The 16,094-nt window shown below is 44.5% G+C and overlaps 2 protein-coding genes across 4 annotated transcripts; one reads left to right on the top strand and one right to left on the bottom strand.

The window, feature by feature from the left end:
• Nucleotides 1–1,537: 1,537 nt before the first annotated feature.
• On the top strand, nt 1,538–2,744 carry bbln (bublin coiled coil protein). The gene is made up of 2 exons (XM_012842287.3): nt 1,538–1,910; nt 2,046–2,744. Exons 1-2 carry the CDS (start codon nt 1,832–1,834, stop codon nt 2,276–2,278), a joined length of 312 nt encoding a protein of 103 aa, XP_012697741.1. The 5' UTR covers nt 1,538–1,831; the 3' UTR covers nt 2,279–2,744.
• Nucleotides 2,745–2,747: 3 nt separating this feature from the next.
• On the bottom strand, nt 2,748–15,843 carry ciz1a (cdkn1a interacting zinc finger protein 1a). Of its 3 annotated transcripts, XM_031577135.2 has the most exons (17): nt 15,714–15,843; nt 14,693–14,901; nt 14,157–14,284; nt 13,563–13,732; nt 13,108–13,201; nt 12,440–12,530; nt 11,883–11,959; nt 11,087–11,160; nt 10,618–10,800; nt 10,100–10,230; nt 9,627–9,720; nt 9,123–9,236; nt 8,622–8,738; nt 8,400–8,466; nt 8,016–8,137; nt 6,986–7,058; nt 2,748–6,943 (listed from the first exon to the last, which is right to left on the bottom strand). In XM_031577135.2, the coding sequence occupies exons 2-17, from the start codon at nt 14,869–14,871 to the stop codon at nt 6,258–6,260; spliced, it is 2,400 nt and encodes a 799-aa protein (XP_031432995.1). In that variant the 5' UTR covers nt 14,872–14,901; nt 15,714–15,843; the 3' UTR covers nt 2,748–6,257. The 3 variants fall into 3 exon arrangements, with proteins under 3 accessions (XP_031432995.1, XP_012672750.2, XP_012672757.2); XM_012817296.3 differs by having other exon boundaries at nt 2,748–7,058; nt 15,714–15,841; XM_012817303.3 differs by having other exon boundaries at nt 2,748–7,058; nt 13,563–13,729; nt 15,714–15,841.
• Between the last annotated feature and the right edge of the window lie 251 nt (nt 15,844–16,094).

Here is a 16,094-nt window from a genome sequence, read left to right as displayed (position 1 = left end):
GTGTAGCCTACTTCACTAAAGTGACTGCCACCCAGTGGACCAAACACTAAAACCCAGATAGGAATAGGATTTAAAAGGGCTGCTATAATCACCATTATTTACACAGGTGATACTGGCTTCTCACAATGTCACTTTTTGAAATTGTGAGTTTTGTCTCCATCCGTTTTTGCATGTTTTAACTGCATGTGATAGCCTTTAGCCAAATGAGCACTTGCTCTCCAGGGGAAGCGCGACAGGGGAGGCCAAGCAGGCCTGGGAGCCCACAGCTGGAAGTTTGTCAGCACTGACAAATCCGTGAGAACCCTCTTGAAATCTATGATTTCGTGCAGGAGACATGTTCAGTTTACTAGGAGCTGAGTCATTAGGCTACACGGTGAAACGCAGATACCAGTCTACCAGAACTTTACAACTCGAAACGAAACGAACGCGCAGTTGATTGGAGAGGAATAATAAAAAAAGAGAGCAGTGGTCAGTGAGAATCTGTTCCGTTTACTGAAGTTGGTATGGCAACGTTTTAATTTGTCCCTTCTGATAATTGGGTTGTTACAACAACTAGCCCGCCAGTAATTTAATAAGAATCAGTGTGCGCTATTTAGCTTGCTAGGTGTTTGGTAAGGAGTTTGTAGTATTACCATTCTAGCTGTTACGTTTTTTAATAATCTGTTTTTAATCCGTAAACGGCAGATATAGTAATATGGTTGTTCAGGTCTGACAGGGTATAAAGCTTTAGCATAATCTAGGATGTAGCCACGGCTGTAGATTAGGAATTTCATAAAGATCTTAAAAAGAGACCTATTGCTGGATGTGAACTGTGCTGGCATTGTTCTTTTCAACCCAGTACAAATAAAATCTGTTTTCAAAGCTAGCAGAACAAATACAACTATGTTCTTTTCTCTTAAGGAGATTTGCTTAAATTTGGTAATGCATTCCAATACTTAGAGCTACATATCTCTACAGATATGCCTACTAAATAAGGTATAGGATCAATATTATTCCACCTCTTGCTCTGCTCATGATATGTACATATGCGAAAACATGCTAGTCACCACATCAAGTATAGTCTGCACTTTATTCTGTTCTGAAAAATAAAAGGTTTGCTTGAATGGATACCCTTCGGTGGAGGTCAGGCAGTAGGGTATGCTCATACTTTTAGGTGATAAGCCTATAATTTAGCCTATTCAATTTACAGCAACAAACCTCAAGTGAACCTGGTTAAAATTAAAATAGTTTACAATTTAAGTTCACTCGCACTCACTTCATTATCTCATAACGGCAGGGGAAAAAAGAAAAGCGTGGCAAATTCTAATTTAGAGGAGCAGGAATTTGGCAGACCAGCAATACCACTTTTTAATTATAGGTAGCTGCAAAAAATGCCATCTACTAAAACGGGTTTATGGTTCCACTACTCAATCACCTCTAAAGTTAAAAATAATAATGGTGACTGATTATGTATGAGCCCTATGCACGAATAATTTTATTTCTATAATTGTGCACATTTTATGTCAGGCACATATCTGGACACCTCTGCTTGGGTCCTCATGTGTCAGTCAGCTGATCAGAACAGCTGACAGATGAGACGACAACAGCTCTTTCCTGTGACTAATATCGCATCTTGGTCGAATTTTAGTTACAGCTTTGTTACATTAAGTACTACCCTTGACTAAGTTCGGGGAGTATTTTATATAACAAAGTATGCTCGAGATCTTCTTTGTTGCTGTTCAGTTCATTGCACAGGACACAATTCACGCTAGTCCCGTTCTTTGGCCATCAGTAGAGTAGCTTGGCAGCTTCTCTAATTCAGCGAACCTCGTCTACATCTTACAACACCAAAATGTCTGGACCAAACGGCGATCTCAACATAACAATTGATGACGGAATTATTGCGGACGATGATGAATTTGACGAGGAAGGTAGAACACTTTCATTCTGTTTTTTTTCCAGGTCATCACGTGGCATATCATGTGATGAAATTATTTTAGAGAATCAGACTTTTAATTCCTCAGTGCCTGTCGGTTAAATGACCAACCTTCTCTCTCCCCCCTCAGAATACACCGCTATTAACTCAATGTTGGACCAGATCAACTTCTGCCTAGATGACCTCGAGGAGCGCAATGATTCACTGAACGGCAAGCTGCACGAACTGCTGGAGTCCAACCGGCAGGCGCGCCAGGAGTTCAGGGCGAAAATAAACGAGGGGTTGGCCGAAGGTCAAGAGCATCCAGAACAATCCTCAAAAGAGGACTCTACACCACCTAATGACAAAGATAACGGCGAGTAAACACATGTACGTAGCGCTGAGGTGCGCTAGGTAATTATAGTTGCTTCCCTCATTGCATTTTCTCATTCTGTCAACACCCTGAGTAAACTTAAACCTATTGTATTCAGACTGACTAGGTTCTCTGTTATTCATACTGAACAGAAATAGAAAATGTTAATGTACGTTATTCGCTCCCATGACTTGGAATTATGCATACTCAGCAGGCCATGTGATGTAGCTAACATACATCAGTCTAAATGGGAAGGTCAGCAATACTGAGAAGGGGACTTACACAATACTGAAGGCATTCTATTGCAGGTCTAGCAGTTTGGCGCAATAACTTAAATCCTGTCTTAAAAACCCATGTAGAATGAAACTTGTATTACAGTGGTGTGTCGTTTGTACAGGGGTATTGTACTTCGTTCATCTGATGCAAATGTTGTAACGTATTTATTGATGTAAATAAAAGGTCTTGTGAAAAGTCAAAGAGTTGAAACCTTAATCATCATATTTTAATATAAATTAAAAGGACCCAAAATACAGAAAACATCCAAAAATACATGACACTTCCAGCTGCTAAAAAAACCAACACTTTTCTTCATTTCTGTTTGTCATTTGAAGAATAAAAATATGTTATAAAAACATACAACCGTCCCCCCTCTTATGTTCAGAATTAAATGGTTTACCTCAAGTCTGGTCCTGTGAAGTCTAGTAGATACGACCCAAGCCGTACACTTCATGAAGGTGATTTTAGCTTGCCTTGGTCAATCCCTTAACCTGCATGAGCACACTACCATGTTTGCCTAAATATTGTCTAGGACTAGTCACTGGTACGCCTCAGTGGAAAAATAGACTTTGCTATGACTGCAAACCTAACAAGGAGCGCAAACGCAATTTATTCTACTTGAAAACTCCGATGTAAAACTCCTGACTACCTCAGGAAAGAGAGAGCGCGAGATAGAGACTAATATCGAAAAAGGCCGCCTCAGTTTTGGGACAGATTGAGGTCTTCTGTCCCACGAAGGCAATAAAAAAAATCTGGTAGAAGAGCAGGAGTGCATTAGCTGTACAGGTCTGGTGCTCTTGTGTGTCAAAAGCTGCTGGTAATTTGAGTCTTTTTCCCCCTTAAAATGCTACAAGGAGCCGCTTAGTCAGCTTCCATGCAGATAGCAGTGTTCCTTCAGACACTGGCCCTGCTGGAGAGTTGGCCAACTGTAGGAAACTAGGAGTTTTCAGTTTGCACCCCCCAGCACTGAAAATGTTTTATCTATGTTGGGTACACCCACCACCCTTCTTTTATTGGCGTCATTAAAATGCTCTCGACTGGCTAAATCCGTTATGTGTACACCAAATGAAGAATGCTACTTGGGTATTAGGTCAGGGAAAAATGGAAAATAAGCGGGGGATTGGTGGGAGGATCCAGGACAGAGAACCTCTGGCCAAGAGAAATGAGCCGCATCCACCAACACTGCTCTTACTACTCCCATGCACACAAAAAACACTGGGGTTAACTTGACACTTATCAGTGGAAAAGCACCCTATCTCTGACTTGGTTTACGTCGTTAAGAGTGTCTGGCAATGTTAAAGATGTCAGTGCTGGACCCCTGCAGTGAGGGTGGATCCTCAGTATTGGTGTTGAGTGTGTGTGACCCAATAGATGGCTACTACTGACGACCTGGGGGGTATTCCAAGTACATGGTGCAGTGACAAACCCGGGTAAGTTTACTCCAAGTATACTCAAGAGTTAACTTACCCAGGTTTGTCACTGCACCACGTACTTGGAATTACCTACCCTGGCAGTCAAAACTGCTGTCTAGGACTAGGGTCCTAGACAGCAGTACTAGACGATGGGACAAGCTAGAAGTTTTTACATAACACGTGCCAAATGGAACAACTCTTTAACATAAGATTAGACTGAGACAAATAATTGCCTTTCTTAGTAAAAAAAAAAAAAAAAGATTTTCAGTGACATCACGGAGCAGTGCAACAACAAATAAATAGGCTCCCAACACAAAAAGGGCCCACTGAGTTATGGGTGAGAGGGAACACAGAAAGTCATGATGTCAAAGACAGGAGACTCCGGAAGATGCAGCAGAAATACTAACAAGATCACAAAGACTACATACAATGTCATTCACTACCAAAAACTGACAGTAGTGGTCACTGAAAATGCCTTCGTGCCAACAGGGAGGAAATGAGCCAAAAACAAATAAAACAAATAAAAACACAGAATGAACTGGGTAGAAACCCAGGTCCTATAGGCCACAGCTGCTTCGCAAAGCGGAATCTTAAAAAGCACTGCCAGTGTTCTAACATCTTAGAGATGACACTAATTCTACCTGAGCCACAATTCTTTCCAACTACAATGGAAAACAAATCCGATTACAAAATAAAATAAAATAAATTCAAGGAAAAACAACAGGCACAGCCTTCTAGATTGACCCATCGAGGTTGCTTAAGCAGTAGCGTATAATTCATTCAATAGAAAACAGTGAGCAGGCCACTATTTCTGTAATGAAGATGTATTTCTTAAACCCCCCCAAACTCTGTGGAGGTGACTGCTGGTCCGACCAAACGCTCCCCGGTTTGCCCAACTGTGCCTGTGGTAAGATTAAAACAAGAAAAAAAATAAACATCCTCCTCCTCTTGACTTGGGAGATGAACGGTCGAAGCCCCATCACACACACGGTGTCCTCCACATCAGACAGTAGATATCGCACTGGAGAAGTTTTGCCAGGGTGTGTCTCTACTCTACTCCAGCAGGTGGCGTAGTAAGCAAGCAGCAGTGTTGAGTTCACCTCTGAATCATGTGGCCCCCGCCAATTACCAAGCTACCACCCAGTCAGCAGGGGTTAGAAACTGACAGGCCACCCTGAGAGAAGTGTTCATCTCCCAGCTAAGGGGGATGAGCAGCAGGACCGCACTTTAGCACCTCCTCTCCAGGTTAGAGTCGGAGGAGTAGCCATCTGCCATTGACAGTTGTCACACCACCGCCATCATCGTCGTCGTTGTCGTCATCGTCATATGATAATCTTGGACCAGCAACACTGCCTGTCATAACACATCAAGCCACCTGTTTTCCAAAGTAGAGTACCACTACGTTTTAATTTTTCCTCTTTTTTTTATGCTTTTTTTAATTCTTTGATTTTTATTTTTTTTTTAAGGGAAAGCTGCTGCTATTAACTGGGAGCAAGTCCTGCACTGCTACACTCCGAGCTGCTAAACGTTTCGGCTGTCTAATCTGGGAAAAAAAAAAAAAAAAAAAAAGTGTCTCAATGACGGCACCTCGGCTTCTGTTTTAACCCTTTCATGCATGAAGGTCACTGTCGGAGTTAAACCTGCACACCACCTCTGCACTCATTCCATTTTCCCCATGTGCACGGGGACATCATGTCACAAGCAAGTGACCTGAATCGGATCATTTAGGGCATCAAATGCCTCAGCCACATATGGCAAAAATGGGCAGAAACTGCCCACGTATAAACACATCATAAAATACTGACATCCATTTCAAGTTCAACGGAATAACTGTGAATAACCGTTTTCCCTTCATGACAACTACACTGACCTTTAATTCATTTATTTCATACAGAAATAAATGCCGGAATAATCTGTAGCTCATTATTCTAGTCACTGGCTGTACTCAGCTGTATGGGAGTGTGTGCACATATGTGCAGACAAGGGATGCACGTGATTAAAATGCACAAGTAGACTAGAAAGAGTTGTATGCCTGCACCTGTAACATTTTTGCAATATGTCTACAACTATGGAAAGCAGGTAGCGCACATATCAGCGCTATTTAAAAATGTTACTTTTTGTTCTTTTAAAAAAAAACGAAAAAAACAAAACAAACAAGTATGCATGAAAGGGTTAAACCTGCGAAAAGGGCTTTCTTCCTGTAACTGGTAGCAGTTGTACCACCATTAGGCAAACCCTCTCTCTCTCTCTCTCTCTCTCTCCAACCCTCTCTTTCTCCCTCCATACGTCGCTGTCGCTCTCCTCAGCGTTTCCGTGGCGCCCTACCAGACCTCTTTTTTCCCGCCCCCCGCCCACGTCCCTTGCTGGGCGTAGGGGCCACAACGACTGCGGCCACCTCTTCCTCCTCGGCCTCCTCTTCCTCAACCTCTTTTCCTACTACTTCCGGATGGTTCTGGAGCTCAGGGGTTGCCTCTGTGGTGTTTTCCCCTGTTCCCCCCGCTTCTCCCTGGTCCTGTGCCTCTGGTGGCTGGGTGGAGGACAGCGGAGCGCTGCTGCTGGTGGTTGTAGGGGTGACCTGATTGACGCCCTCCTCCTGGAGCGACTGGTCTATCTCTGAGTGAGGTTCTGGTGTTGGAGTGTCAGCGGTGTTGCCCTCCTGGCCTTCATCGCTGGGATGGGTCTCCATTGGGCTGCCTCCCTGGCCTTCATCAATGGGCTGGGTCTCCTCTGGGCTGCCTCCCTGGCCTTCATCAATGGGCTGGGTCTCCTCTGGGCTGCCTCCCTGGCCTTCATCAATGGGCTGGGTCTCCTCTGGGCTGCCTCCCTGGCCTTCATCAATGGGCTGGGTCTCCTCTGGGCTGCCTCCCTGGCCTTCATCAATGGGCTGGGTCTCCTCTGGGCTGCCTCCCTGGCCTTCATCAATGGGCTGGGTCTCCTCTGGGCTGCCTCCCTGGCCTTCATCAATGGGCTGGGTCTCCTCTGGGCTGCCTCCCTGGCCTTCATCAATGGGCTGGGTCTCCTCTGGGCTGCTGCCATCAAGGTTTGCCTCCGCCACTGAGGTGGCCTCAGCCTGGTCCTCCTGCTTACGCAAGGCTCTGTACTTCTGCAGCGGGCAGTAAAAACACAACGTCAGAAATCTGCACACACACATAGCGCCTTTAAATCCTAGCATCAGACATGTTAAGGTGAAAAGTTGCGCTGCAGAAGATACGGAATATGCAGACAGAATCGTGGAATTCAGTAGGTAAAGCAAAAATCACATTTACACACAGCATTGTGCCAAATTTGACACTTTCGAATAAAATATATACAAAAGGCACATCAAAGATGGTGTCAGGCGAAGTTAATGAAACAACTCTGTGAATGTCATTATATCAACTTCTTGTGTTCAGTGGTTTTAAATTGAATACAGAGTTTGCCACTGTGATGATGGCATGTGTTGTGAACCAAACAGGAAATATGGTCACTCGTAAAACTAACACCGGAGACCAAAACTTGCCATTGGGGCAGCATCTGATTATTCTTAGAATAACCATAAGACTTGGAATGTACTGGCTTACTGACCCAGTACAAGTCTTGTAACTGGAAACCAGAGGCTAATCTCCTTAAATACGTAAAAACAAAACAAAGTATTCTATTAACTTTAATTGAAAATTCTAGCAATGCTACCCTATTACAACATAGATCCATCATCTAAACTGACAGGAAATGTGTGTCAAAGCACAGTAGCCTATGTCCTCTGTACATTTTATGACTGGACATAACATTTAATGATGATGAGTCAAATCTAGAAAAAAAGAAAACTGACAACATATAATCCTGCAAAAAAAATGTATGGATTTCATGGGGCCCTTTGCATAAGAGACATTATTTTAGGTACATCTGTACACATGCATTGCTACATTTTCACCTAAATCTCAAACATCCATTTAAAAAAATAAACCCTAACCCTAGAGTGTTAAACACCACCCCTTCTACCTAGCTTAGCTCCGATCAGTTCTCCGGCTGGCTGAGATTTGTGAACGTGTGTTTGAATATTGGCAGGCTAACTTCCACTCACCTTGAGGTTCTCAAAGTGCTCAAGGGACTTGGAGTGCAAATGCCGTGCCGCCGACTCAAACTGGTAGAACCTGCTGCAGAGTCTGCAGAGGAACCCTGCTGCCGGAACCAAAAAGCTTGAACCTGGGAACAGAGGACAGCGGTTGAGTTCTGAACATTCCAATAAAATAATGCATTATTCAACAAAATTCCATGTGATAAACAGATAGGCCCAGATATTTCTTCTGCAACATTCTACAAATACACTGGTATGAAAGTAACTGTTGAACCGGTGAGCTGCCATCAGAGCACACAGGGTTCTAATGACAGCACAGTAATGTGACTAGTTACAATGTGTAAAAATCTTAGCCATTCCACTATCTGTTGGTGGGACTGATGCACTCACCATAGATCGTGTCTGGGTCAAACTCTTCATCATCTGCCATATCCTCCAGGGTGACCTCTGGCACCCCCTAATGGAGTGGAAGAGAACAGAGCATGCATCAACACAATAACTCTGCATGAAAGCAACACATGCAGGGAGTCCCCGTTATGATTAGATGACTCGAGAAGAATGATGGAGAGAAGATCTGGGGAGAGTAACACTTGATGGAGGCGTGTTTCTTACCTGTCCGTTAGATTCGTCTTCCACGTCATCATCCTTCTCCTCCTCCTCTCCCATAAAACATCCCTTGTCATCCAAAGTGTTCATATCCTCCAGACCCTCTCCCTGGCCCTCGTGTACCTACAATACACAAACAAACAACATCTATATTTGAAAATGTATTCAATTTCTTTTGAAGTCAGTTAAAGTGTCTCATCACAGTACAAACTTGTACTGAGCTTAGTAAGTATGCCAACATCCTGTACTCTCTTATTAAGAGTACTCACCTAATGAGCAGTTTGCTTAAGCATACTCACATAGTGTACTCCCCTTCTGTACTCTCTCAGTGTGCTCTCCAGTACACTCTAAGTGTACTCTCTTCTTAAGCATATTCTCCTCCTGTACTATCCTATAAGGCATACTCTCCTCCCGTACTCTCTTATTAAGCATGCTGTCCTCCCATCCTCTCTAAGCATACTTTCTTCTTAAGCATACTCTCCTCCCATCCTCCCTAAGCACACTCACCTCCTGTACCCTCTGTTGGTGCTCTGGGGTCTGCATGTGTTCCACAAACTCACGGGACGTCCTGAAGTGCAGCCTGCAAACAGTGCAGCAGGGACTACTCGCACGGCAGCAGAGCTGTGGGGTTAAGGTTCACAGGTCACGAAGTTATGCACACCACTGTATCCTGGCACACTTGATATGGTCAAGTTATCTTCATTAGTAGGATCAGATAAACGACTCAGTCAAGGGTAAAGACATGTACAATGTGAATATCAACTGCTATTACTTTTTAAACTACTTTTTGCACTGGTGAATCCCTAAGCCCTAAAATTAAAACACAGAATTCATCATTTCCTTTGGCTAGTATCGCTACTGAATATCCCTCTTCAGGTCAAGAGTAGTAATGCTACGGCACTGAGGTTCTCTAACGCTTGAGCTTGTTTTTGGTTCCTACAACCTTATTAACTCTGTTCCTCTCTATGGTGCGATTTGGGACAAACCAGAGGGAGAGAGGGTGACAGTTACCTTGTGTTCCTTTGTGCGTCTGTGCTCCATCACGTTACTGGTGAAGTGGGTCTGGCAGGTGGCACACCAGCGCTGCAGACCGGGCCTCTTCTCTCTGGAGTGGGTACAATGGGCACTGAGTACACGTTCCTTTAGCAGGAGCCATTATGCTTTTACTTACAGTCTAAATGAGTCAGACATTTTGTCTGTAGCGAACATTTATGGCTATTTTTACAAAAATGTGCTCGTCTGGGATCAAGCCCATGGCCCTGTGTTGGTGTTGTTAGCTCACTGATCTGCCATATTTGCTATGGGAGAAGATTAGTGTCCCAGCATAAAATGTACCTGTGATTCATTCACTTTCTCAAACCATGTGTACATTTTTAGTCTGTTAATTGGGTTTTACAGTTTTTCACCAAAAAGAGAAATAGACATTAAGGAAAGCCTCTGTGAAGGAACAGTGTGCTTAGCTCCGTTGCGAGGGTGGCACGTACCCGTCCCTGCGGCTGCCCTGAAGTGACTCCTGCACCTTGGGCAGCAGGGTGACCAGGCAGGCGTTACTCATGTGCTGGATCTCCATCATACGCTGCTGATGGGTCAGCCCGTTCATGTGGCCCTGGAAGTTCTAACACACAAAACAAAACAAACAAACAAACAAACAAACTGGGTTAGTTACTCCATCACCTCAAGCCTAAAATCACTCTAAATCTTTGCTCTGAACTAACTGGGAGGTATTCCATATTAGTGGTTTAGTGTTAAACCTGGGTAAGTTAACTCTGAGTAAGTGGTAAAAATCTTAACAGAAGAGTCCTATGGCTTCATTCTCCTATCAAAACACAGCCATTATAGGAGGTTTACTTTACTTACTCAGAGTTAACTTAACCAGGTTTGTCCATAAACCAATTACTAGGAATAACTAATAGGACTATTTGTTACCGTTTTACCACATATCCCAGTGGATAGAGAGTTGTGAAACACAGATAAAAGAAGATTTGTTGTCAGTGTTTCATACCTGCTGGTTATGGCAGGTGATGTTGCAGATGTAACAGTAGAACTTGTTGGCGGCCTCCCCTCCTGCGCTCCCTTCTTTGCCCTCCTCCTGGTTCCTGATGCCCTTAGCCTCGGCCACCTCCTCTGGGTCAGCTGCCAGAGCCTGGCTCTCACCGTTCTCCTGCTCGCCTGTCTTCAGTAGAGGCTGAATCCACAGGTGTGCCACAGAGGGACAAATAAAGGTTAGTCTGAATGAAGCTGTCTGCTAAATGATGAGTTGTGAATGTGCACATTATTAGGCAGATTGACTTGCCCTCTACTGGGAGACCACAATGGCGCTTACTACCATCAACAGCCTAAATCCACAAGGCTCTACAAGGCTTTGTTTAACATAATCTCAAATATTTGCTGTTGTAACTCTATTGTAACCTCTTACACAGCTCTGTTCACCATCATGTATAGTATCCAGTATCCCATAATGCTGTTCTCACCTCTGCAGCTCCGCTCTGCTCCAGGGCCACGTCAGCATCTGGTCCGGCCGTGCCCTGCCCCAGTTTTTCGCAGTCTGTTAGGCGCACACACACACACAGACGAGAAAATAAGAAAGACTCACATGTTAAAGATGAGATCCGTTCATTCAAGTATAACTTGGACACAAATAAGGGTGTGTGTTTAATCCCAGTAGAAGCTCAGGCAAAATACTGACATGAATGCTTTTTTAGTACTGCTCTGACTTCTGAAAACCTTCTCAATAGTCCCATGAAATATGCCTGCGCCTTTAACTGTGCATTACATAGTCTGTGCCTCTGTGTTGGTGCGTGGGCCTCTGTGTTGGTGCGTGGGCCTCTGTGTTGGTGCGTGGGCCTCTGTGTTGGTGCGTGGGCCTCTGTGTTGGTGCGTGGGCCTCTGTGTTGGTGCGTGGGCCTCTGTGTTGGTGCGTGTGTGTCTGTGTTGGTGCGTGGGCCTCTGTGTTAGTGCGTGTGTGTCTGTGTTAGTGCGTGTGTTAGTGCGTGTGTTAGTGCGTGTGTTAGTGCGTGTGTTAGTGCGTGTGTTAGTGCGTGTGTTAGTGCGTGTGTTAGTGCGTGTGTTAGTGCGTGTGTTAGTGCGTGTGTTAGTGCGTGTGTTAGTGCGTGTGTTAGTGCGTGTGTTAGTGCGTGTGTTAGTGCGTGTGTTAGTGCGTGTGTTAGTGCGTGTGTTAGTGCGTGTGTTAGTGCGTGTGTTAGTGCGTGTGTTAGTGCGTGTGTGTTAGTTAATTTGTCAATCTGGTGGTTTGTTCAGACTACACACCTGTGGGATTGGAGTCTCCAGCTGGGCTCTCATAGTCTTCTCCCATAGTCTGGTCTGTATCTGCAGCCCCCTCTGACCTGAGGGAGGGAGGGAGAGAGAGAGAGAGAGAGAGAGAGAGAGAGAAGAAAGGAGGGAGGAAGGAACCACAGAGATGGAGGGAAAGAGAGAAGGGAGCAGATGGATAGAGGAGAGGGAGGGAGAATGAGACAGTGATTGAGATAGGAGGGCAGAGAGAGAGAAATGAGAAAAAGAAAAAAGAAAGGAAGCGAGAGAGATAGATAGAAACAGAAAAGTGTGAGTGCATGTGCTGTAATTTCTGCAGAGGTCAAAATGACTGCACTCAGCACATGTGCACTGAAGATATTCTTCTGTATGAAAGCACAATCAAAGTCCATTTTTATCTAATCAGTTTACAAGGGCACTTCAGGAAACACCCAGCAAGGTCAGGGAGCAAAACAAAGCCAAACAACCCAGTCCAACCACAGACTCCAAGTTAATGCACAATTCAACGTTCAATCCACCCAGGCCAGTAAGAGTGCGAGGTGATGGGTGTTTACCCTTCGGTGCGGGGCTTCTTCTGAAGCGGCTCATCCACCTGCTGTGCTGAAGCCTCACTGGGTCCGTCTGCCACTGGCACCGCTGCCTCGTCTACAAAGAACACAAAACACCAGCAGCACATAGAGATCAGACACAGCGCCTGGCATTTACACACACTATACAGGTGTTTTTTATCAGTCATTTGTTTTGGAAAAACATGCTTTTTAGTGTTGCTTATAGTAATAATAATATATATATTTTTAAGTAATGCTCTCTTTTGCACCTTAGAGTGTAGCGACGTCATGAAAAGTATTAGCTCCGTCATATCCACTACTAAAATGTTTTTGTTCCTTTTGAATTTTTTGTTGATTTAAAAATAATACCAACAGCGCTGATTGCAGAGAGTTCCAAGGTTAAATGTAGAGGTCAGGTGGAAAGAGCTCCTGACTGCACAACAGCTTTGCAACATCCTACCAGTGACATCACAGCTATTTATACTAGACTGGAAATAGACTATTATTGCTCCCGCACATATGCATGCATGCGCGATGTATGTTCCACCCTCTGTGCGTGTGTGTGTGGGGAGGGGGAGTTATTTATATATATCCATGTATATATAAACACACACTGTGCTGACCATGAATGTATGAGAGTGTGTGTGTGTGTGTGTGTGTGTGTGTGACCTCACCTCTGCTGCCACTTGCTCCTGGTTGTCCCTCTGAGGTACTTGCTGGTCGATGTTCATACTCCCGCTTCCTTTCATGGTGCCGAGAGGTGTAGTCCTGCGTGGAACGAAACAGACAACATCAGTGTATGGTCACGACAAACACATCTCCCACTGCCCTACCGTCCTACTGTAAGAGCATGCCAGTAAGTCTCTATGCCATCAAGGCATGTAGAACACACACACACACACACACACACACACACACACACACACACACACAAGGCATGTAGTTTTAGTGGATAACATCATCTACCAAACAATACAACTTAAAAATAAGGAAATTAGGAACAGCAAGTAGCATGCAGTTCTTCAAACTGTGGCAGTATTTAATGTGTATTCTCCATTAAATTGAGCCGAATATAGGATAAAGCTGCCATGCATTCTGCATTTGTAACTGTTGGAGGCAAGTCCCTTACGTTGTTCATGTAGCGAGCGTGTGGGTTGTAATGGCGTGGGGCGTAGCCCATGTGTGGGCTCTTGATGGCCACGCCCATAGGAACGGGCCCCAGTAGGGAGGACCGTGACCCCGCTTGAAAGAACTGTTGGAACTGCTGTCCCCCCATTGCAAAGCCACGCATGTTACCTGCTGGAGGAAGCAAGAGCATTGTCAGCACTCCAGTCTCAACTCTTAATACTTCAGATCCTCAACTCACCAATGCAACCGTTCACCATATAGGGATTTGCTCAACAATAAGCACCGTCTCAGGACACTTCATGATGTTGTAGACACTAGCAAAGATAAGCTATGATGACTCTCCATGAGCAAAAAACACAGAAAACACACACATATAGATACAAAAGGATACACACACATGTACTGTAAAGTGTAAACCAGACAATAACAGTGAAGCAAAATACACTGAAATCTGCAACCTTGCCCTCGCACATGAACTAACATCAAGCACCCCCAGAAGCACATGACTACGCACACAGGCACGCGAACACACACACACACACCATGCTGCTGTGACATGGGCTATCACACACTGTACAGCCAAGGAAGCGCCTACCTTGCATCTGCTGCATCAGTAGTGCCCCTTGTAGCATGGGGTTGGGAGCTAGAATGGTAGCCTGAGTAGCAGAGCAGAGGTTGACCATGCGGGAAGGAGGAGGGGGCGGCCCCGCCACTGCCATGGGCCTGTGTGATAACGAGGGTGAACAGGAGCGTGAGCGAGTCAGTCAGGACGTTAGGTTTGCCCAACCTAATGTGCTTGAATGACAACAACTCTGGCACGAATGCGCACTAACAGTGCAAATAGGATCAAATGAACAACGACAAAAACTAAACGGCCAGAAGAATGGCAACTAGTGATTTCATATACGCTCGAACAAAAGTAAAGAGATGTGGGGAAAATAATGAATGAATTAAACAGCTTATTTCTTAGAAGGTAACAGAAGTGGGTGACAGGTCCTAAAGAGGTTACAATGGCTATCTGCACTCAACAAGATACGGCGCTTCCGCCTACACCTGCATAGCAATAAGTCACTGCCTGATGCAGCGACAAGGCCCTCATACTGATCCCCGACCTCGCGTTGACAGTCTTACCGGCCACTTTGATGGTGATGCGAGATGTGATGGGACGGTGGGGGCTGTGGTGGCGGCGGTGGGGGCGGCGGTGGAGGTGGAGGCTGTTGCTGAAATAGTTGCTGAAGCTGCCGCAGATGTTGGTGAAATTGCTGCTGCTGCTGCTGCTGTTGGTGGTGGTGGTGATGCGGATTAAACATCCCGGCGTTTTGATGGTGCTTCCACAGACCCTGTGATTGATTGATCAATAGCTAATAGTTAACCTGTGAGCTAGTCAACAACAAAGGCGTTTGAAATCGTTATCCATTAACTGCTAAATGGAAAATTATCACTGGTGAATGTATTATATCAGTTATGAAGCAGTCTTCCTAGTTAAGCATTCTGGCATCCCTGAGGCTAGAGCAAACTTGATGTGCTTAGCTGTGAGTGTAAAGAGAAGTAGGTTAACGTTAAATATATAGCCACTATACATGCATATCATATGTTGACTTAGACAATACAAAGATTCAATTATTTTCCAACATACACCTTATAAAACAGCAGACATTAAAAAGCCTAATCGTCGCAAAACACTAGCAGTAGCATGCACCGTTAGCTAGCAAGCCTATCTAAAGAACAAGGATAACTTGGCCAACGTTAGCTTCTTAGCTACAAGGCTAATCAAAGGTAGCATAAGGTTTAGAATAGTTGTTGATGGGTGAAGTAATGTTAGCTAACGTTACCAAGCTAGGGATCACGGCAGGCAGCACAACAAATGTTTACTACTGAAGTTCGTCACCATGAAAGATTAGCAACGAGAGATAATGTCTACAAAACGTTTTCTATTCTTTGAGCAGTTTTGAAACCGACTTTTCACAAATTGACGCCTCGCAAACTAGTAGGTTAGCTAGTCTGCTACCTAGCTTTGCGCGTCTTCTGTAGCTAAGAGCTAGCAAACTAACGTTGGTGTCTTTTATTCAGCAAGTTGTTTAGTTAGAAACTACTTCTGCCTCCACAGAAATGATGTTATGAATAAATCGTCTCTTTCTCTGTTATGACCTACTTCTAAAAAGTAGAAACCGGTTGAAATGGCTCCGTTGAAATATAACTCTGTCGTGCTGTAGCCTGTTGCAACTTCCTATCACATCAATTGTTCATCGTTCTGCGCAGTTTGCTATCCTCACTAGCATTATTTTCGAGACTCGCGATGGCTAGCATACCGGTGTTTCGCCATAGATGTACGTCAAAGTGGAAACCCCCTTACACAGGTTTGACATACTGCCCCCGTGTGTCTTGGAGGCCCACGTGGATAGTTGCAGTTGCAGTATAGGCTATTTTATGACACAAGTTGCGTTTACTAGTATCGTAGCCTAATCGTATGATTCTTTATTAGATGCTAGTGTAATGATTTGTATTTACCAGAAGTTGTAAAACAAATACACAG

The sequence above is a fragment of the Clupea harengus genome, chromosome 12 (assembly GCF_900700415.2).
Source record: "Clupea harengus chromosome 12, Ch_v2.0.2, whole genome shotgun sequence".
Classification (NCBI taxonomy): Eukaryota; Metazoa; Chordata; class Actinopteri; order Clupeiformes; family Clupeidae; genus Clupea; species Clupea harengus.
The sequence above is the reverse complement of the archived record's forward strand: the minus strand, read 5'-3'. Positions and strand labels throughout refer to the sequence as shown.